Genomic DNA, 21,709 nt, shown 5'->3' on the forward strand with positions numbered 1-21,709 from the left:
CTCTGCCCGCACAGCTGCCACCTCCCCAGCCAGGCCCACCAGCCATTGCCATCCCGTCTCCATTCCCCGGGGACCTTCCCTGGCCCCCTCGCCCCGGCCAGGGGGATGTGATGGGGATACGGGGGGGGGGACACACGACACGACTGCCCATCCCTTCGCCCCCCGGAGAACCGCAGCTTTGCTTCGCCGCCCTCCCGCCACCCAGGCAACTCCGGGGCCGTTATTTCGACTGCAACTCAGCTGGGGAGAGGAACCGGCCCCGGCCCCGGTCCCCCCCCCGTCCCCCATCCCCCCCCACTTCTCCTTCCCCTCGCTCCCATTTCGCAACCGGCCCTTTGCAACCGGTGCCCGTGGGGGAAAGGATCCGCCCGGGGGGGTCCGTCCCGTCCCGTCCCATCCCATCCCATCCCGGGGGGGGCGGGCGGGGCCGCCGTTGACTCACGGTCGGGACAGGCGGAAGCGGCGCCGGGTGCCCGGGGCGGAGCGGGGCGGAGCAGCCCGGGAAGGAGCCCGGTGAGCGGGGGGGACCCTCCCGGTACGAGCCGGCCCGGTAGGGAGTTCTCCCGGTAAGGACCGGGGCAGCCCGGTGCAGGAGAGCCCGGTATCGGCTCTCCCGGTGGGGAATTAGGGCAGCCCGGTGCAGACTATGGGCTCCCCCGGGAGGGAATAGGGCACCGTGGTGCGGGGCAGCCCGGTGCAGGGTGCGGGCTCTCCCGGTGCAGGGTGCGAGCTCTCCCCGGTGGGTCTGGCTGCCCTGGCCATGGAGGTGCCGGGGACGCCCCCGGTTGCCGGGAGTTGTTGGCAGGACCCGCTGGCAGTAGCGGGCACGACGGGCCGGCCGGTGTGCAGGACGCGGGGACGGGCGAGCGGGCGACGGGCGCTGAGCGTCGTCTGTGTGCTGGGCCGGGAGCCGGCCGCCTGCCCCGCGCTGCGCAGCCTGCGTGATGCGTGCCGTGACCTGCGGGCACGCCTGCACACCCTGCCCTTTGGCACCCTGGCGCTGGGCGACACCGCCACGCTGGACCGCTTCTACAACGCAGGTGAGGATGCGACACGCTCCGCCGGCGGCATCCCCGGTGTGGGGTTTCTATCACCCTCCTTTTCCTGTTATTCTGCCTGGTTATCCCAGCTCTCCGGAAATATCCGGGCCAAGGCTCCCCAGCCCCTGCGCAGCTCCCAGCGGAGCTCTGCCAGCTGCGCGCTCGGGTGGTTCGCTGTTTGGTTTCCTGCCGTCCTCCTGTTTGCTTTCCGGGGTGGTCGGACATTTGCCGGGATGTCTTCCTCCCCGGCGTTAAACACACGGGTGTGATTTTGGAAAGGGTGGGGGTTTGTGGAGGGTTTGCTCAGGGTTCGACCCTGTGCCGCCGTGCGAGCGGGTGCCCCTCGCTGTGGCCTCAGGTGCTGTGATGGCAGGGGCCATCCGCTGTCTTAGGGGATGCGGACACACACACCCCCACCCTCCCCCAAACCCAAGGGTGGCTGGTTCCCCTTCCCCATGAATTTGGGGTCTGGAATTGGACTCGTGAGCATCCCCACCGTCCTGCCCGCAGACGTGGCCGTGGTGGAGCTGAGCGACTCCGTCTGCCAGCCCTCCCTCTTCTACCACCTGGGCGTCCGCGAGAGCTTCAACATGTCCCACAATGTCCTGCTGTGCTGCCAGGCCGACCTGCCCCCCCTCCAGGCCCTGCAGGTCAGTGGGTACAGGGACACCCCGGCTCCCCGGGTGCTGCTTCTCCAGGGTGGGAAGAGCCCCAAGTGCCTGGAGCATCCGTGCAGGCAGGAGAGGGATCTCCATCCTGAGCCCGGCCGAGTTCCCATGGTCGCATCCTGCTCTGGCAGAGATTTCCCTGTGCCTGGATGGGATGAGGAGGGGGTGGCTGGGGACGCCGGTGAGCCCCGGAGCCGGGTGCAGGGTGCTGGGTGCTCCCTTGGCCCCAACTGGCTGGGAATTTGGGAACAGGCACTTTTCCCAGGGAAAAGCCGATTCCTGTAAACAAAACCTCCCTTGTGGAAGGGGCCAGCGGGAGGGATTCTCACCGCTCAGGGAGAAAAATGCAGACGGAGGCACGTCCAAATCATCCCCAAATGTCACCCTGACTCAGGGGAGCACCCATTCGGAGACCCCTTCCCTGTGCTGGGTTTGGAGGAGAAGCCAGCTGCGTTTGCAGCCCTGCCCGGGCTGGGGGGTGGGTCCACATGCGATGCTCGTGGCATGGGGGTGACCGGTCGCCCCTGTGGCTTGGCCCCGGTGTCCCCCGCTGTCCGCGGCTGTTTTCCAGGTAACTCCGATCCCTGAGCCTGAAATCAACTGATTTCTTTTGCTGGGGACTCCATTAAATCCCTCCTCCTTCCCTCTCCCCCCAGGAGGACATCTGCCAGAAGAACTCGGTGCGTCTCTTGTCCCCGTGCTCGATGCCGCGGTGCCGGGGGGTTTGAGCCCCTCTCTCCCCCTGAGCCACCTCTCCCCAGCCTCGGAGGGTGGGCATTGCAGACAGGGAGTGAGATCTCTCCCCGGATCCGAGTTGGGGGGGGGGGTGTCACTCGCTCAGAGCAAGCGCCAGGAACAGCAGCGTGGAGAGGGGTACCTGGTTTTGAAAAGAACCAGGAGCGTTCACTCTGGAGCGTAATGATGACAGTCAGAGATAAAGCTGTTTTGTCTTTTCCTGCTAATGACTTATGGAGGGTGGCTGCGTTAGCATGGCCTGTATGGTCCGGACAGTGTGGGGAGGCTTGGGGAGAGGGGGCTGGTCCATGACACGAGTAGATGGGTTCTCAGCTTGACTGGCACAGCCGCTCACCTCCTCTCCCCTCCCTCAGGGCCTCTGCAGCAGCTACACCTTCATCCCCTATGCGGTGACCCCCCAGAACAAGGTCGTCTGCTGCAGCACCGGGGCCATGAAGTGCCTGACGGAGCTTTTCCAGCCCAGCTTCGAGACGGACACCTTCTTCACCCCGCTGGCAGCCCGGCTCGTCCAGCTGCTGGAGGGGATCCCCACCGACTCCTGGTACTGGCGCCAACCCCTCTGGCTGCGGGCAAACCCTTGTGCCCGCGGGGGCTGGCAGGTCTTGGCGGAGAATTGCCACCACCCCAAAAGCCCCACGTCTCTGCCCTCCCATCCCCAGCGGGTATTTTCAGGAGACGATCCGGCGGGATATCCGGAGGGCACGGGAAACGTACCGAGGGGAGCAGCTGAGCCGGGAGCTGATCCGCATCCAGCAGCGCCTGGACAGAGTGGAGCTGCTCAGCCTGGACATCGTGGTGAACCTCCTCCTCTCCTACCGCGACGTGCAGGTTAAGGGCTGGGGGGGGGCTGGGGAGTTCCTGGGGACCATATCAGCATCCTGGGGAGGGGGCACCTCCACGGCCTCCCCTTGCTCGGAGGAGCCTGCGACCCCCAGGGTTTGGCCAGTCCAGGGAGAGCATCGCCCCACGGAGCCAGGGATGGGCAGCACGGGGGCCACCGGCTCAGCCCCGCCGCTGTCCCCACAGGATTACGATGCCATCATCTCGCTGGTGGAGACCCTCCAGGTGCTGCCGACCTGCGCCGTGGCTGAGCAGCACAACGTCCGCTTCCACTACGCCTTCGCCCTCAGCCGGTGAGCGGTGATGGGGGGGGTGACACGCACCCCGGGGCATCCCGACGGCACGCAGCCGGGGGGTCAGGGGACCGAGGGGCGATGCCAGCGGTGCTGTTCCCCGAGCGCCGGTCGCGTGTGTCCAGGCGTAACCGTGCCGGGGACCGGGAGAAGGCCCTGTCGGTGCTGCTGCCCGTGGTGGAGCGTGGGGAGAGGGCTGCGCCCGACCTCCTCTGCTTGTGCGGCCGCATCTACAAGGACATGTTCATCAGCTCCGGCCTCACCGACACCCAGACGAGGGACCAGGCTTTCTACTGGTGAGGCTGGGGACAGGGCTGGGAGCCACCTGCCTGCCCACGGCCCTGGCCGGGGGGTTCGCAGGGGCTCTGGGGGCTTGCTGGGCACGGTCAACCCCCCCACTCCCCAGCAGCAGCGCCAAGGCAGGTGATGCTAATTCCTGCTGGGCTTTTATATTTATTTATTTATTTTTACTTCTTTTGGGGTTTTTTTTCTGGTTTGGGAGCGCTCCCCCATCATAGGGGGCTCCTGAGGCAGCCGTGTTTTGGCTGGCGGGGTGTGGGGGGGGTGGCAGCGGCCGTGCCCCCCACCTGGCATTTCTGCCCAGGTACAGCAAAGCCTTCGAGATGGAGCCGAGCCTCCATGCGGGCATCAACGCTGCCGTGCTCCTCATGGCCGCCGGGCACCAGTTCGAAACCTCCGTGCAGCTGCAGCAAATCGGTGGGTGCCCACCCACAGGTTGAGGACAAGGACCCACAGGGGACGGGGACCAGGCGCTGGGGTCCGATGGCATCGGGGTACCCCCGGAGCGGCCGTGCCCGGGTTGTGGGGGTCACCAGCGGAGGGGTGACGGGCTCCTGCTCCCGTGTCCAGGGGTGAAGCTGAGCTGCCTGCAGGGTCGCAAGGGCAGCCCGGGGGAGCTGCGCTACTACTGGGACGTGGGCTTTTGCCTCGGAGCCGGCATCTTGGCCAACGACCTCAGCAAAGTCATCCAAGCCTCTGAGAAGCTCTACAAGCTCAACGCACCGGGCTGGTACGGCAACGGCACGGCATGTGCCCACCTGGGCAGGGCTGGGTCTCCAGTCCCGGGTGGCTGTGCCCCAGGAGGGGGTTTAGGGGGGGCTGGGGACATCTGTCTCCCCTCTCTCACCCCCCACGTCCCCGCAGGTACCTGGTCTCGGTCATGGAGACCTTCCTGCTCTACAAACACTTCCAGAGGAGCCCGCAGGTCCCCTCTGCTCAGCAGGAGCTGGCTGATTTTTGGCTGGGCTTCCTCCTCAAGGCGTGCCAGCCCTTCATCGCCACGCCACGCTGCCCGGTGAGGGGCCCCACGGAGCCGACCCCTCCTGCCCAGACCCCCGGACGTCCCTGGGGACCACCCGGTCGTCCAGGCTCACTGGGGATTTGGGGAGGCACCAAGCAGCCCACCGGTGCCAACCCCAGTGGGTGGGGGTGCAAGGGTGTGGGCTGGGGACCCAGCGGGTTGGGGGACTCATCCTGCAGCCCCCTCTGGTGCAGGTCCTGGTCCTGGAGCTCAACAAGGTCCTGCAGCCAGCTTGGTTGGCACTGCACGGTGGCACGGAGGAGCACGCCCTGAGTCTCGCCCTCGTCTGCCCCACAGAGGAGGTAGGGATGGGGCTGGAGGAGCTGGGGGGTCCCCACCGACCCCCTCCCCACCTGCCCCTTCCCCCGCAGAAGGCGGCATTGAGCTGGACCTTCGCCGCCGCGGCCGTCCGGGGCGTCAGGTGAGCATGTCCCCGGTCCCCTCGCCAGCAGGATCGCGGTTCCCCCCCATGTGCCTGCAGCCCCTCTGCCCACCCCGTGGGCACCCCCTCTGCCCCAGTGCTGACGGGGAGGGGGGGTCCTCACCCTCCAGCATCTGCAAGTGCGACGAACGGGGCTGCTTCCTCTACGTGATGCACGCGGAGGAGGATTTCCAGCTCTACTTCCCCTCCCAGCAGCACTGCCGGTGGTGAGTGGGGCAGGGGGGGCACAGGGGCACCCACATTTCTGGTGGGGGCACGGGGACCCCAAGTCAGCGCCCTGGTGAGCGGGGAGGGGCAGGAGCGTGCTATTTGTTCCCTACCTTAATTTGGGGGCGGGGGGGAAGAGTGTCCTGGGGACCCCCCCTGCAGCTGGGTCCCACAAAACAGGGTGGCACAGGCCCCCCCCCCACCTTGTGCCACTGGTGGGGGCCAGACTGGGAGAGGGAACAGGAGCCCCTCTGTGCTGGGGGGGGGTCAGTGTCCAGGTCCCCAGCATCCTCACTGGGGCTCAGGACCATCGTCCTCCCGCCAGCAGGTTCTGCGACCAGATCCAGTCCCTCATGGCCGAGCAGGCGGCGAGCGGCGAGGAGGTGCCCAGCCCCACGCAGCCCATCCTGGAGGTGAGGTGGGGGACATGGGGTGACACAGGGTGACGGGTGGCACACGCTGCCACACCACATCTCTGCCCGCAGTACAGCTACGAGTACTCGGAGACGGGCGAGCGGGTGGTCCTGGGCAGGGGGACGTACGGGGTCGTCTACGCCGGGCGCTGCCTCAGCAACCAAGTGCGCATCGCTATCAAGGAGATCCCGGAGCGAGACAGCCGGTAGGTACCGTGCCACGGGGTCCCGGGGGGTCCCGGGGGATTCCTGGGCAGCCCCTCACCCCAGCGTCCTGCCGCACAGGTACTCGCAGCCCTTGCACGAGGAGATCGCCTTGCACAAGCGCCTGCGGCACAGGAACATCGTGCAGTACCTGGGCTCCATCAGCCAGGGTGGCTTCATCAAGATCTTCATGGAGGAGGTGCCGGGAGGTGGGCAGCGCTGGGGACAGGATTTGGGGGTCAAAGGGGGGCACGTGGCCATATGTGTGGCCTAAACAGGGGTGTTGCCCCTCTCCATGCCCCCTCTCCAGGGAGCCTCTCGTCCCTGCTGCGCTCCAAGTGGGGACCCCTCAAGGACAACGAACCCACCATCATCTTCTACACCCGCCAGATCCTCAACGGGCTCAGCTACCTCCACGACAACCACATCGTGCACCGCGACATCAAGGTGAGGGGGTGGGCATCACCCATCCCGGGGGCACGAGGCCTGACCCCCCTATCTCCGGGGGCACCGGGGAGCCGGGAGCTGCCCCTCCATACCCAAAGCCCCTGGGGTGATGCCCAAAGGCCTTGCTTGAGCTCCAGGAGCTTTTTGTGGCTTGCTTTGATTTTTGGGGTGCCCTTCTCACAACAGGGAGACAACGTCCTCATCAACACATACAGCGGGGTGCTGAAGATCTCCGACTTTGGTACCTCCAAGCGGCTGGCGGGCATCAGCCCCAGCGCCGAGACCTTCACGGGTAAGGGCACCCTGGGGCTGGGGGCTGGGTTCCCCTGACTTGGGGGTGGTGGGATGCCGAGGACCAGGCGATGACGGGGTCTGCGTCCTTGTACCCAGCACGGGGAGAAGGACAACCCAGCCCTGGATACGGGCTCCTCTCACTCCTCCTCATCCTCTCCCCAGGCACCCTGCAGTACATGGCCCCAGAAATCATTGACCAGGGGCCGTGGGGCTATGGGAAGCCAGCGGATATCTGGTCCTTGGGCTGCACCATCATCGAGATGGCCACGGGCAAGCCCCCCTTCTACGAGCTGGGCAACCCCCAGGCTGCGATGTTCAAGGTACCCATGGGGTTGGGCAGGGGATGGGAGGGTTTCCCCAACCCTAAAATGTCCCCCCTGGGGTGGCCAGTCCCTTCGCAGCCCCACGAGTGCCTCCCCTCTAGGTGGGCATGTTCAAGATGCACCCGGAGGTGCCCGAGTCCATGTCGGACAAGGCCAAGACGTTCATCCTGCGCTGCTTCCAGGCCGACCCGGCCACACGGGCGACGGCCGCCGCGCTGCTGCGGGACCCCTTCCTCGCCAGCACCGGGAGGGCCCGGAGCCAGCCCCTGCCCTCGGCGGGGGGTGAGGCTGGGGGGGGGGGGGGGCAGGATAGGGGGGCCTGGCATGAGCTGCTAAATAACCATCTCCATCTCCATCATCTCCCTGGCAGGCGAGCCCCCCCACTTCGGGCAGCAGGATGAGGATGTGGAGGGCAGCGATGGGAGCAGGGGATGTTCCTCAGCCAGGCAGGACGCCCCGGTGAGGGGCACAGAGGGCAGCCCCCCGCTCCTGTGCCCCCCCAGCGAGGCAGCCTCCAGCCACGGCCACTTGGGGTAGGGCAGCCTGGGCATGGGGGACCCCGGGGGGCGGAGGGGGGGGGGTCGGCTTTCTGCCGCCCATGACACCCACCCACCCTGCCGTGTCCCAGCATTGCACCCCGCAATGTCCCCTTGTGCCAGGGCATCACATCCCTCCCTCTTACAGCCTGGGGGGGCTTGCAGGGGGTCCCCCATGCCCTCCACCAAGCCCAATGGCCGTGCCCACCCTGAGGCCACGCTCCTAAATGCCCAAGGCCGGGGTAGGGGGGGGGCAGTGCCAACCTTTCCCACCTCCCACCAGCGCTGCCCAGGACTCGGCCGGCTCCAACCGCAGCCTGTGCTCGTCCTCCCCGGAGGACAGCGGGGACGGGTTCCTCCTGCGGAAGGACAGCAAGCGCCGGGCCACGCTGCACCGCGTCCTCACCGCCGAGGCACCCGCCATCGTCGCTGCCTTGGAGGAGAGCCAGGTGGGTGCTGGGTGCCCGGGCGGAGGGTGGGCACCGTGGCAGCCCCTGAGCATCTCCCTTGCCCCCCCCCGCCTCCAGAGCACGACAGGCGTGAGGTTGGGCTCGGAGCATCTCGCTCAGCTGCTGAGCTGCCTGCGGAGCTACATCCAGTGCCCCAACCAGCACCGGCTGCGCCAGGACCTCCTGGCACTGCAGACCCAGCTGCGGGTGGAGGGGCTGAGCCTCCCCCACCTCCAGGCTCCCCTCTTCGGCTTCCAGGCAGCGGTCAGTGTGTAGGATGGGGTGGTAGGGTGCTGAACAGGCGATGTCCTGGTGCCGGTGGTGCCCTGGCACGGTGATGTCCCTGTGTGGGTGATGCCCTGGCGCTGGTGATGCCCTGGCACGGTGATGTCCCTGTGTGGGCGATGCCCTGGCACGGTGATGTCCCTGTGTGGGCGATGCCCTGGCACGGCGATGCCCTGGCACAGCTCTGCTCCTTCCAGGTGAGAGGGGTGCTGCGCCGGCATCGCATCAAACCCCACTGGATGTTTGCGCTGGATGACGCTGTGAGCCAGGCGGTGCAGGCGGCTTTCACCATACTGGTGAGAGGTGGGTGGCACTGGGAGATGACCAGGATGCGGGTCCAGGTCCCACCACCGTGGCTGGGTGATGGAGGAAGAGGGCGGCTGGCCCGGGCTGGGTGGGGGACTTTGGGGTGCTGGGAAAGGGATGTGAGGGGGAGCCCGCACTGGGGCAGCCTTGGCTGGGCCCGGCTGCCCGTTTTGTCCCCCGTGCTCTGGGGTCATTGGGCACCTCTCCGTGCCCACCACCGCCTCTGCCCCCCCAGACCTGGGACCGAAGGCCGGCTGCCTGGGGGGCAACGGCACCAAGGACACAAGTGACGAGGACACCCCTATGCCGCCAAGACCGTCCATCCCCAGGAGCCAACCCCAGCGGGACAGCACCAATTTGGGGTTCGGCACCAATTTGGGGCTCGGCACCGGCACCAGCACCCAGGCGGACCCTCTGCCCTCCCTGCAGGCATCCTCGGCGCTGGTGGCGCAGCTCTGTCACCTCCGCACAGAGACGAGCAGGTATGGCTTCACGGGTCCTCGTGCCTCCATCTCCCTGGCCGCCAGCCCCTGTTCTCCCCGCCGGGTGCCAGTCCGTGCCCCGCTCTCCCCCAGGCTGCTCCGGGAGCTGGCCCAGAAGGAGCAGGAGTGGCAGCAGCTGATGCAGCGGGTGCTTCGCTCCGGGGACGATGACACCGTGGTCCCCAGCCGGCTCCAGCGCAGCAGGGAGCACGGGGAGGTCCCCCCACGGTGCTTTGCCCCAGCGCAGGATCACTCGCCGCTGAGCCCCCAGCCCCCCCAGCGACAGGCTGACCCCCTCCTCCTCGAGTGGCTGCAGCGGCACGGCACGGACCCAGCCACCACGGCCACGGTGAGGCCCGCGGCCACTCGGCACACGGAGCTACATGGGGGCTGGGGGTCAGGCCCCCCCCAGCATTGCCCCCCAACACCCCTGCCACCTCCCGCAGCTCCTCTCCCACGATTTCACGCTGCGGGACCTGCTGGGCTGTGCCACCCGTGACGACCTCTTCTACGTGGGCATCAGGTACCCCCAGCCCACGTTGCCCCTCCTGGCCTGGCTGGGGGACAGAGGGCAGGGGGGCAGTGCTGGGGGGGGGACAAGGCTTGGTCCCCTCCCTCTCACAGCCCCCGTGTCCCAGCAGGCGTGGGCCAGCGTACCGTCTCTGGGCAGCCATCCTGGAGCATCGCCGGACCCTCACCCAGCGGGAAGGGGAGTGAGCCCCCACCCCAGGGCTGGGACGTGGCCCCCGGGGCACCCAGCCACCGGCGCCCTGGGGCTGCCACCACGGGGGCAGGATGGTGACGGAGGGGACAGCCCCATGCCAGGAGCAGGCGGATGCAGCGGCTCCAGCCCCGTGCCGGAGGGAGAAGTTGGGGTGCGGTGCCCAGAGCAATAAACAGCTGCCAGATGTGCCCTCCGGTGCCACTTCATTGCTGTTGAAAGGGTGGTGGGGGGGGGGGGCACAGACCCCAGCCCTGCACAGTGATACTCCGGGCTCAGCTCCAGCCCCCTCTGCGTCCCGCAGTCCCGCTGGCATCGGGGGGGGTGGTCCATGGGGGGGCCGTGGGCTATGCCCGGGGGACCAGGTTGGTCCGCAGGGGCAGCAGCGCTTCCACCCACTGCCCGGGCTGCTGGAGCAGGCGCCCCCACACCCCCCGCTCCTCCGCCGTCGAGTCCATCCAGCCCACCGGCAACCCGTAGCTGCTCCCTGCAGAGAGACCACCGCTGTCACCCCTCCGGCCACGCTGCCGCCACCACCGCTCACCCCCCCTCTTCTGCAAGCCAGGGAGAGCACCCTGGGGTGCCCAGGACCCCCCTGCTCACCTGTGCCCAGGCTGAGCCGGATGCCCCCCAGCTGGTGCTTGGAGAAGGCTTCGTGGTGCCAGAGGGTGAACTCGGCGCACGCCTCGGCCAGGTCCTTGGCCTGGAAGCCGTCGTACACCATGGTGTGGTTAAAGAGCGGGTTGAGGCTCCGCTTCACCACCCGCGTCTTCTGCCGGCTCGCCTTGCTGTCATCTGGCAGCACGTAGCTGGGGGTGACAGGGCGGTGAGGGGGGGGGCGGTGGGACACCAGCCCCTCCGGGTGCCCCCCAGGGTGCCATTCCCCAACCCCACTCTTACCACTGCACAAAGGCATCCACGGTGCCACTCTGCAGGGGGATGAGGCTCTGGGCGTCCTTCACCCAGATGTGCAGCTCCCCCGTGGGTGGCAGCCCCCCACCTGCAGACAAGAGGGGTCAGGGGCACCCTGCCATGCCAGAACCCCCCTCTCCCCCCGCTTCCCGCCCCCCCGGGTGCCCGTGGGCACCTCTCACCTTCCGAGCCGCCGGGGATGAACTTCAATGCCAGGTTGAGGTTGCCCCGGCTGGCGAGACCGTCCGAGGAGATGGGCATCTGGGGAGGATGGGGGGGTTATGGGGGGCTGTAGATGGGGCTGGGGTGGGCTGGGGGAGGCCGGGGACTCACCCGGGGCTGGAGGCTGAACCACTCGGGGCGTGTGTTGGCCCAGTCCCAGGCGCCCAGCGCGATCTCCACCTCCCCCAGGAAGAGGTTCCTGCCCAGGCTGTCGTGGTGCCACACCGAGAGGTTCAGGGTCCGTCCCTGCAGGTCCCTCTTCTCCAGCTTGTACTGGTGGGGAGGGGCCGCAGACAGGGTGAGGGCATGGCGAGGGGCCACCCCCACCCATAATCCCCCCCCCCGAACCAGGAGGACACCCCTCCCCCCCCCCAAACCACCCCAAAGCAGGGTTAGAAACCTTGAGGGTCTCATTGAAGATGGGATCCAAGCTCCTCTTCCGCACTGTGGTCTTGCGCTTGCTGCGGTTGGACTTATCTGGCAGCAGGTACGTCTTGATGTACCTGGAGCCAAAAAACCGAGGTGGATGCGATAGGTACCACCGCGGGCATTGCCCGGGCATCGCCGCTCGGGGCCGGGGCACTCACGGGTCTGACCGCTGCTTCTTGGCCTCGGCCAGCTCGCGGCACCGCAGCACGTGGACCTGCAGCTCCTTCTTGGCCGGGTCGTAGCGGAGGGAGAACTGGACGCAACCCCGCACGGCCACGCTGCCCAGCTCGCCCTCGCTGTACAGGCTCATCAGGCTGCCGCTCAGCTGCGGGGCAGCGGGATGGGGTCAGGGGGGGCTGGAGAGGTGACACCCCCCCCACATCCACCCCAACAGCCCCCCCAGCCCCGTACCGTGGAGGAGCTGAGGCTGGACACCGAGGAGCTGGTGGTCAGCAGGCTGCTCGGGGACGTGTGGCCGTTCCGTGGGGACACCCGGCCCGGGGACGCCTGATCTGTCGAGGGGGTCCCCGGTCCCTGGAAATGCAAAGCAAAGAGGGGTCAGCACCCCCTCCCCGGCTCCCCCATCCAAGTGCGGGCTCCTGAGGGCACCCAGCTCCCAGCAAGCGCCGGGTGCTTGGGCACAGACTGTGCCGTGCTGGCTTTGAACCCCCCGTACAGCCCCATACAGCCCCATACAGCCCCATATAGCCCTGTACAGCCCCATACAGCCCCATACAGCCCCATACAGCCCCATACAGCCCCATACAGCCCCATATAGCCCTGTACAGCCCCATACAGCCCCATACAGCCCCATACAGCCCCATACAGCCCCATACAGCCCTGTACAGCCCCATATAGCCCTGTACAGCCCCATACAGCCCCATACAGCCCCATACAGCCCTGTACAGCCCCATATAGCCCTGTACAGCCCCATACAGCCCTGTACAGCCCCATATAGCCCTGTACAGCCCCATACAGCCCCATACAGCCCCATACAGCCCCATATAGCCCTGTACAGCCCCATACAGCCCCATACAGCCCCATATAGCCCTGTACAGCCCCATACAGCCCCATACAGCCCCATACAGCCCTGTACAGCCCCATACAGCCCCATACAGCCCCATACAGCCTCATATAGCCCCATATAGCCCCATACAGCCCTGTACAGCCCCATATAGCCCTGTACAGCCCCATACAGCCCCATACAGCCTCATATAGCCCCATATAGCCCCATACAGCCCCATACAGCCCCATACAGCCCTGTACAGCCCCATACAGCCCCATACAGCCCCATACAGCCTCATATAGCCCCATATAGCCCCATACAGCCCTGTACAGCCCCATATAGCCCTGTACAGCCCCATACAGCCTCATATAGCCCCATATAGCCCCATACAGCCTCATATAGCCCCATATAGCCCTGTACAGCCCCATACAGCTCCATACAGCCCCATATAGCCCTGTACAGCCCCATACAGCCCCATACAGCCCCATACAGCCCTGTACAGCCCCATACAGCCCCATACAGCCTCATATAGCCCCATATAGCCCCATACAGCCCTGTACAGCCCCACACAGCCCTGTACAGCCCCGTATAGCCCCAGCCAGCCCCATACAGCCCCCCCAGCCCCATATAGCCCCATATAGCCCCAGACAGCCCCATATAGCCCCAGACAGCCCCACACAGCCCCAGACAGCCCCATATACCCCCCCCCCCCCCCCCCAGTCCCACCATCCCACCTGCCCAGCCTCGGGCCTGCTGTGTGCGGAGTCGGGCTCCTCCTCGTCTTCCTCCGCGCTGGACGTGTTGAAGGGGTTCCCACCTACCGCATCACCTGCGAGGGTGCGGTGTCAGCGGGGGGGGGGGGGTCCTAATGCAGCAGGGATGGATGGGGGGGGGGCTTTTTTTGGCAAGAGGAGCGAGCAGGCAAGCGAGGGATGGGGGGGCTGGGAGGAGGCTGGTAAGCAGTGCTGGGGGGCTCCAATCCCCCAAATCCTGACAGCACTGACCCCCCCACACACACACGGTTACCTGGCTGGGCTGGGACATCCTGCTCCCTCGCTGGGACGTCGCCCTGCTGCAGGGGCTGTGACGTGGGGGTCTCCTCCAGAGCCGGGGCTGTGGGGGTGGGCTGCGAGGTGGCACATAGGGGAACAGGTGAAATGGGCACCCCAGGCACCCTCCTCACCCCACCTGCTCCCCTCGGTCCATCCCCTCTGGGTCCTTGGGGACAGGGTGGGGGGACATCCCGTGGGACACCCCCCCATCGCTCCCCACACCCCCCCCAGGATCACGCTTTGCAAGACAACGCACAAGGCTGGTCCCAACGGCAGCACCCTCCTGGGGTGACGCTGCGGCTCCGGGGCCACGGCAGCCAGGGTGACCCAGCGCAGGGTGCTCTCCCACTGACCGAGCCCATCACCGGGGCGTCGGGTACCAGCCACAGGCTCTGCTGTGCCACCTCAACCCCCCCACCAGGCACCAACCTGGGGCTCTGAGGCCACCTGCGCATCTTCCAGAGGGGGGCTGCGAGAAGAGACGATAATTAGTTTCTCTCGACAAGGCATCAGGCTAACGAGCACTTTCTCCCCTCAGCATCCCTGCAGCTATTTATAGAGCCGGGTGCAGGAGGGCCACAGAAACCCCCGGGTGGTGGACAGACAGACGCTGGGACAGTGGACAGATGGACACCAGGACAGTGGACAGACAGACGCCAGGACAGTGGACGGACACCAGGACGGTGCAGCTTTGGCTGTGCCATTCCCTTCACCATGGGCTCTGCTCCGACTCGCCCACCTCCAGCTCCCCCCTGGGCGTCCCAGGGCCGTGCCACCTCCAGCTGGGTACCAATGAGAGATGCCACCAGCCCTGGGGCACCCATGGGGTGAGAGGCCCCCCCCCCCCCCTCACCTCTCCTCTGGCTCCACCACACCATCCTCATCCTCCTTCTCCTCTGCCAGTGGTTCGCCGATGGCCTCCAGCTCACCCAGGCTGGAGCCGCACTCCGGGTCCCCCGCTCCTGGGGACATCGGGGACCTCAGCGGGCTGAGCCCTGGCCCCCAGTGTCCCCCCCCCACGTCCCCATCCCTCGCCTACCCCGGGGCCGCCTCCTGCGGCGGATGGAGGCGCGGACGAGGTCAGAGCCCAGGTGGTGCCGGTGGCGCTGGGCGCGGGCGTCACAGAACCAGTCCCCGGTGAGGGTCCTCAGCTGCACCGGGTCCGACACCGACTTGCGGAGCTTTCTGGCGGCGGGAGGGCGGCGTTGGGTCCCCCCCACCCCGGGGCTGCCACCGTCCCCATCGCCCTTCCCAAGCGGCTGATGGAGCCACCGTGACCAGCCCTGGGGACACAACCCACCGTCTCCCAGGGGATTTGGGACCCCCAATGATGGTGTCACCCACCGTGGAGCCTCACCCTGGCCAGACCCAACGGGTGCCCCCCCCCAGCGGAAAGCGGACCCCCCCCCCAGCCTGGCTGCTCTGTCCTCAAGGTGATAGACCCCAAGCTGGTCGCTCTTGGGGGGGTTTAAGCTGTCCCCAAGGGTGACGCTGAGCAGGGGACCCCCACCTCACCTGATGCGCCCCTCCTCACACCGGCGGAGCTGCCAGTCGCGGCGCAGCACCTCGGCGATGGCGTGCCGCTCCTCCTCCGTCAAGAAGCTCAGGTCCAGCAGCGTCTCGGCCCCCAGCTCCAGCGCCATGGCGGGGTGGGGGGGTGCAGCAAGGGTACCCCAGGGTGCTGGCCTAGGCGGGTGCTGAGAAGCGGGGGGCTGCAGCTGGGGGGGCTCAGCGTGCCGGGCATGCACCAGCGACGCCAACATCTGGAGAGAGACCTTGGGGCCGCTTTGGGCTGGGAATCATCCTGACCCTCTGCAAAGAGATGGAGCGGAAGCTCAGCACACGCACCCCATCCCTGCCACACTGCACCCCAAAACACCCCCGGGATCCCCAACAGGGACAAACCGAGGGGTGGGCTAATGCCAAGGGTGCCCATGGGCAGGAGCACGGGCGATGCATCCCGCGGGCAGGCTGCAGGCAGGCTCAGGGAAGCCCTGCCGCTCCTCCTGCTGCCAGGCCCCGTGCCAGGGCCAGCCCTGCCCGCTGCCGGGATCCTGCCCGCAGCCCATGTTTGCAAAGGGTGTTTGCTCAGGGCCAGCTCTGCCCCTGCCTGCTTTCCCACGGGTTTCATCGGGTGCCACGGCACCGAGACAGGTGGCAAAAGGGGGCTCGGCTGCCCTCCATGATAGGCTTGCACCAAACCAGGCTGAGACCGTACTCAGCTCATCACAGGTCCCAGGGCAGAGGGTGCGGCAGGGGCTCTTGCCCCACTGCCTGGCGTTGCCTCACCACTGCCCTTCCTGGCCCTGGCGTTGGGAAAGCGCTGCCCGGCATGGGATGCCCAGGGCAGGAAATTGCAGCAGCGGTGGGGCAGGATCAGTCCTGCTGCCCCCCCCCCCCGGCCCCCCACTGCCCCCGGCACCCCGCCAGGAAGTGAGCACCGGCACAGCCATACCCTGGCACAGCTGTGGGGCTCCCACCTCCGCTGTGGGGCTCGGACACCAGTGGCCCCATCCCCGAAGGTGACTCTGTCCCTGCCCCACGGGTGCCCTTATCCCAGCCCTGCCCCACAGATGACCCCATCTCAGCCCCACGGGTGCCCCTGGCCCAGCTCCGGGGGGGGTCTCAGACATCCCCCAACACTGGGGACCCCAGCCCAGGACCCAGCCCAGACCGGCTGGGTGCCAACCCCACCACATACCCCCCCCCCCCGCCCCCCGCTCCAAGCCAGCATTGGGGAGCCCCCACATCACACACCAAGGACCCCCCACCACCACCACCTGGACACCCTCCTCCCCCCCCGGCACCCCACGCTGGGCAGGGGGACCCCACGACACCCACCAGCACCCTGCACCCAGCCAGGCTGCACCAGGGCTGGGTGGGGGGGGTCTCGGGGGACACGTACCAGCTGTCACCAGGTTTGGGACGATGCTGTCCCTGCCTCCCCACCGCAGCGTGCTCGTATCCTGTTTACTGGCGGCGTACGGGGGTGTCCCCCCCCACCCCGGAACACAGCCAGCACCCAAAAATGTCACCCAGGTCTGGGGACCCCAGCAGATTGGTGCAGCCCGGTGGTAAACAAGCACCCACGTCCTGCGCCTGCCGGTGTGCAGAGGGGTGCTGGGCACCTGGCCCCCCCCCCCCCCCCCCCCCCCCCCGCATGGAAGACCAGTCAAACCAGTTAAACCTCCCCAGTAAGCCACAATTGGGGGGGGGGTGCACATCCCCCTTTTTTTCATTGCAAGCAGCCCGTCACGATGGAGGGGGGCGATGGACAGTGTGCGAAATGCCCCCCCCCCCAGCAAATGCACCCAGGCTCAGCCCCCCCGGGACCCCCCCAGCCCCCTGGGGACTGACAGGCCCCAACTGCTCCACCGCAGCCCAGGGCTGCACCCCCAGCGCCCCCCCACCCTCCTCCCAGCACCAGGGGCCCTGCAGCCCATCACCCTGGCCTCGGATCCCGTCCAGCCCCACCGGCCGGGACAGGCACAGCGTGGGGACGATGAAAGCCACTGCAGAAATTCGGGTCCCAGAGCCCCCGTCCCATCCCTTCTCAGTGGGGAGCAGAGCCGGGGGTGGCGGGGTGGGGGGGGTGTTGCAGCCCCCTAAGCAGGGCGACAGGAGCCAGACCCCCCCCCCCCCAAACACCCCCCCACCCCCACCCCAGGTGCTGGTGCAGCCCCGCCATGGGGCAAGCAGTGGGGTCAGCCCCACGGCCGCCCTTACCTGCCCAGGACTGTGTGCGGGGGTCCCGGTGGCTCGTTCCCCGCCCCCCCCAGCACCCCACGGGGACCCTCGTGGCTGCGGGTGGCCCCCGGTCCCCACCCTGCGCAGGGTGCTGGCGGCCTGGAGCTGAGTCAACCGCAGGCGCCTCCTCGCCCCGGCGGCACGAAAGTAGGGACTGGAGCCAGCAGCACCCGCTGGACGGGACTGAACTGGGCTGAACTGGGCTGAACTGGGAGGCATCAGGCAGCCCAGGAAGGGGGGGCATGGAGGGGAAGCACCGCGGGGGTTCTGGGGAGCACACGGGGCAGGATGTGGCCTCGGGGTGCTTTATCCGGAGCAGCTCTAGGAGAGCTCCCAGGCTGCACTGGGTGGACTGGGCAGACTGGTCTCTGCTGGGCATGGGGGGAAGCAGAAAATCTGCCCTCCCTGCAGCCCCCCCCCCCCAAAAAATACCCAGCTGTGGGGCAGGGGGGGTCCCTGGGGCTTTGCAGGGCAGCCCCAGCCCCACGTCCCCCATCCCACGGTACCCCCAGCCCCACAGCTCCCATCCTGCCTGGCACAATCCCATCCTGCTCCGAAGGGCTGGGGCTCCCCACCACCCAGCACAAACCTGGGTGCTCAGCCCCACGCAGGATCGGGCCGGCAATGCCTGGCAGTGGTAAAACCCAGCACCCAGGGCAGGAGCGTCCTTCCCTGGCACAGCGGGGGTCTGTGCCTCAGTTTCCCTCGATCACAGGCTCCCCGCCAGGCTCCAGCCATCACCCCACCGGCTTTACGGGGAAGGAATTGCAGTGGGGTGCAGCAGCAGCAACCTGGCAGCACACGCTGAGCGCAGGACCGCAAGAAAAGGGGATTATTTTTAGCGTGGTTTCTAAGGAAATGAGACTTTAGCAACAGCTCTGTCTGTCTGTCCGTCGGCCGCCCTCCCCTTCCTCCCCTCGCAGAGCGCTCGCTGCTCGGCTGCGGTGGGGAGAGGCCCCAGACGGACGAGGTCCCTGCTGTGGATGCTCTGGAAATGCAGCGAGCGTGGCCAGGTCTCTGGAGGGGAGGGGGGGCAGGGATGGCTCGGGGGCTGTCATGTCAGCTCTGGGTCACCCGGGGTGGGCACCGAGCCCTTTCTGTGCGTCCCAGACCCTTTGTACCAGCAACGTCCAGAGCGAGAAAGGTTTATCGGCTGAGGATGGGGCAGGAAAGGATGTGGCAGGATCCGTCCCCTGCTCCTGGATCTCTGGAGATGGACGGATGGACGGATGGTACCCGACACCCTGGTGATGGGCTTACTCAGTGGGGCAGTGCCCCTCCTCCCGGCCACGAGCAGGCACCTCCAGGCAACCTTGAGCACGGCACAGACAGAGCCAAAACCCGTGGCCGGAGGCATGGGGAGCAGTGGGTCACATCCTGCAGTGTGTGTCCCCATCCCCGGTGACCCAGAGGGGTGGTGAGTTTGCTGGGTCTCAGCTGCAGCCGCAGCCGTACTGCAGTGCCCGTGGAGCAGAGCCCCCTCGGTGCCTCTCTCAGCCCCGGGGTGGCCAGGCCGGAGGCTGCGTCAGCCCAGTGACACCCGGGAGCACCCTGGCCACCAGCACAAGGCGAGCAAGGTGCTGGGTCAGCCCTTGGGGATGGTTTTCCTTGCAGAGACCCCGGAGCAAGCCAGAGCGCCATGACGGCCTGCAGCCCCGCTCCAGCCACATCCTGAAAGAGCATCCGATGGAGGAACCCCCCTTCTGCCCCTGGGTGCTGGGTGCTGGCAGCATCCCCATGGGTGCGCAGAACAGGTTCTGCCTCATTTCTGCGCTGGGCGTTTGGGCAGTGGGGAGGGAGCGGGGGTGAGGAGCAAGTCCTGTCCCGCTCCCCAGCCCTGCTCCCCCCCCAGGACTCGTTCTTCGGGTCCGTGAGGCGCAGGCAAGGCTGGCTGTCCCGGGGGGAAACTGAGGCAGGGAGCATGTGCCGGAGCATCGGCAGCATCTCGCCTGCCAGTGGGTTTGCAGGTGGGGGGGCGGGGGGCAGCACCCGCAGCACCATGGAGCCCAGGCGAGCAGCGGATGCAGGAGATGCCGAATCCCCCCACAGAACATCTCTGCAGACTGGGGAGGGGGGGGTTCACCCCCCAAAGATGCCCCACAGACCCCTGGCAGCCTCCCCCAGCCCCAAACCCCCCCTTCCCTTTCTGCCATCACTTTACACCACCACATCCCCCCAGCGACGGGGCAGCTCCCCATGCCCCCCGTCCTCCCGCAGCCTCGAGCGCTCCCCCGGCACGTGGGGACGGACCCCAGCTCCTGCGGGGATAGAGCCCCGCTCCCACGGGCTGGGGGGGCTGTTTGCGCACAGCCCCCTTTTAATTTTTCATTTTTAATCCCCACAATAGGGCAGGGACCTCGCAGCATTTCCACCTTTGGCTCTGGCTGGGGATGACGTGCAAGGCCTGCCTGGGAAGACACGGGCATTGAGACCCCCAGCGTTGGGTCTTGCACCCCCTTTCCCTCCCCTGCCTGGGAAACAACGTGGGTGATGGGGTGGCTGAGGATGAGGAGGGAGCTGCAGCCTCGGAGGCACCACGGCCACCGCCGGAGTCTTCAAAAGCTTCAACCATGCAAACGCTGAAGCGCAACGTGACGTTGCTCCCCAGGGAGCCCTTTCACGTGCCCCCCATCCCCTCCTGCTAAGGGGGTGAGAAATGGGGTCCCCTCCCCTCCAGCCAGCTGCAGCAAAGTGACCCCACTTCAGACGTGGCTCCATGCCAGCACCACAGCGGTGGCACAGCCAGCGATGAGGCATCGGCTCCCCTGTCCCCATGGGGAGGTCGGGGACCCCCAGCCCCGCTCCGAAGAAGCCCCCGCACCGCAGCTGCCGGGGTGGATGGGTCACGCTCGGCCATCGCGGTGAGGGCAGAGGGGTGGGAAGGCAGCGAGGTCCCTCTGAGGATTCGGTTCAGGCCGTTTGGCAGGTTGGGACGGATCCTGCCGCTCTGCTTTGCAGCCTCCGTCCCTCCCAGGGCCGGGCTGGCCACGCTGGGAGGCAGGAGAGAAAACCGAGAGGAGCGGGAATCGCACAGCCCAGCTGGAGAGCTGTGAGCGCCCTGAGCACCCAAATGTGACAACGTTGGCACATTCAGACCAACTTCTTCTGTACAATCCCCAAATACCGTGACCGGAACCGTGCGGCTCAGCTCCCACGCACCTCCGGCCAGATTCCCCGCAGCTCCCCGGGCAGCAGAAGCGGGTGAGAAAAACCCTGCCGCGCTTGGGAGGCGAGCAGGGACCCAACGGGACGGTTACAGCAGCACAGAGCCATGCACGCCAGGCAGAGCACGTTCCTGGGGGTTTTTGCACCCTCACCTCGTGCTCCAGCGACAGACGTGCGCAGGATAAACCCCTCGGAAGCCGCCTGCCATTCCCCCCCCCCCCGCTGCCATTTTGCAGCCTCAGAGCCAAAGCAGGGGCCGGAGTTAACGCAGCCGCAACGTGGTTTGGATGGAGGGGTTGGGGAAGGAGAGGATCCAGGTGGTGGTTTGTAAGATGGCTGCGCTGTTCCGTCCCCGAGCCTTGTACACAATCTAATTTTAAGGCTGATCCACTTCCCCCACCGCGCAGCTTTGGCCTCTGGATATCAGATGTAACGGAAAATCGGCTGCTGCATTAGCAATCGTTACAGCACGCGGAGGCCCAGCATCCCTCGCTCCCAGTTGAGGCAGCGCTATCCTGCTGGGAGAGGGGAAAAAACAAGGCCGGCTTTTGGCATCCCACTCTGCTCCCCGCTCCTTCCCGGCTCCCGGCAGCCCTGGCCCCAGCACACCCCCCACCCCCCCCGCCAACAGCTTTGCAGGGAAAAGAGCCAGGAGGCCAGTGCCCCCAAGAAAAAGAGAGGTGGGAGACTCTGGACTGCGGAAAGGAAAGCTTTTCACAGCTAAAGGGCATCGACCTGCAACAGGGGGCTCGGCTGCCCCCTGCCCAGGGCTCTGCTGAGCAGGCAGAGGTTTGGGGAGCAGCAAAGGGCAAGAGCAGGCAGAGCCCCTTCTCCTCCCAAACAAAACAAAGGCCAGCGGCAGGTCCCCGGCTTCGAGAGACTCGGCATCAAAGCCTGCAAACACTTCCCGCTGCGGCGGTTGGGTTCCTCCCACCCCCAAAACCCTCCTTCAGGTCTGAAACACGGGGCTGTGAGATTTCCCCTGGAACAGAGCAAAGGGCAAGTTTATAAAGTAAAGGACGTGGGAAGTTCGGGGTCTGGCTCCCGCGGGCAGCCAGACACGCTGCCTTAGGGCAGGAGAGGGGCTGGAGCTCAGAATCTCGACAATAAGAGATGCGGCACTTGGAGACATCCACAGAAATAAGTTTA

General features: G+C 67.0%; 2 protein-coding genes across 7 annotated transcripts; one reads left to right on the plus strand and one right to left on the minus strand.

The window, feature by feature from the left end:
- Positions 1 to 384: 384 nt before the first annotated feature.
- MAP3K6 (mitogen-activated protein kinase kinase kinase 6) lies at positions 385 to 10,217 on the plus strand. 5 transcript variants are annotated; one of them, XM_054802077.1, is made up of 29 exons: positions 385 to 566; positions 911 to 1,040; positions 1,551 to 1,690; positions 2,365 to 2,388; positions 2,818 to 3,005; positions 3,124 to 3,292; positions 3,491 to 3,597; positions 3,723 to 3,893; positions 4,202 to 4,314; positions 4,468 to 4,627; positions 4,762 to 4,912; positions 5,113 to 5,220; positions 5,290 to 5,339; positions 5,471 to 5,566; positions 5,896 to 5,980; positions 6,053 to 6,186; positions 6,266 to 6,393; positions 6,495 to 6,631; positions 6,818 to 6,923; positions 7,088 to 7,245; positions 7,350 to 7,530; positions 7,619 to 7,781; positions 8,068 to 8,233; positions 8,312 to 8,497; positions 8,716 to 8,821; positions 9,060 to 9,306; positions 9,400 to 9,655; positions 9,753 to 9,829; positions 9,945 to 10,217. In XM_054802077.1, the coding sequence occupies exons 3-29, from the start codon at positions 1,631 to 1,633 to the stop codon at positions 10,021 to 10,023; spliced, it is 3,606 nt and encodes a 1,201-aa protein (XP_054658052.1). In that variant the 5' UTR covers positions 385 to 566; positions 911 to 1,040; positions 1,551 to 1,630; the 3' UTR covers positions 10,024 to 10,217. The 5 variants fall into 5 exon arrangements, with proteins under 5 accessions (XP_054658052.1, XP_054658050.1, XP_054658051.1 ...); XM_054802075.1 differs by having other exon boundaries at positions 385 to 1,040; XM_054802076.1 differs by having other exon boundaries at positions 385 to 1,040; positions 9,948 to 10,217.
- Positions 10,218 to 10,219: 2 nt separating this feature from the next.
- SYTL1 (synaptotagmin like 1) lies at positions 10,220 to 17,489 on the minus strand. 2 transcript variants are annotated; one of them, XM_054802080.1, is made up of 16 exons: positions 17,375 to 17,485; positions 16,554 to 16,747; positions 15,164 to 15,460; positions 14,688 to 14,833; positions 14,502 to 14,610; positions 14,078 to 14,117; positions 13,623 to 13,722; positions 13,331 to 13,425; positions 12,002 to 12,124; positions 11,749 to 11,915; positions 11,562 to 11,664; positions 11,273 to 11,434; positions 11,122 to 11,200; positions 10,928 to 11,027; positions 10,631 to 10,836; positions 10,220 to 10,514 (listed from the first exon to the last, which is right to left on the minus strand). In XM_054802080.1, the coding sequence occupies exons 3-16, from the start codon at positions 15,409 to 15,411 to the stop codon at positions 10,375 to 10,377; spliced, it is 1,818 nt and encodes a 605-aa protein (XP_054658055.1). In that variant the 5' UTR covers positions 15,412 to 15,460; positions 16,554 to 16,747; positions 17,375 to 17,485; the 3' UTR covers positions 10,220 to 10,374. The 2 variants fall into 2 exon arrangements, with proteins under 2 accessions (XP_054658055.1, XP_054658056.1); XM_054802081.1 differs by lacking the exon at positions 16,554 to 16,747 and having other exon boundaries at positions 17,375 to 17,489.
- Between the last annotated feature and the right edge of the window lie 4,220 nt (positions 17,490 to 21,709).

The sequence above is a fragment of the Grus americana genome, chromosome 23 (genome assembly GCF_028858705.1).
Source record: "Grus americana isolate bGruAme1 chromosome 23, bGruAme1.mat, whole genome shotgun sequence".
Classification (NCBI taxonomy): Eukaryota; Metazoa; Chordata; class Aves; order Gruiformes; family Gruidae; genus Grus; species Grus americana.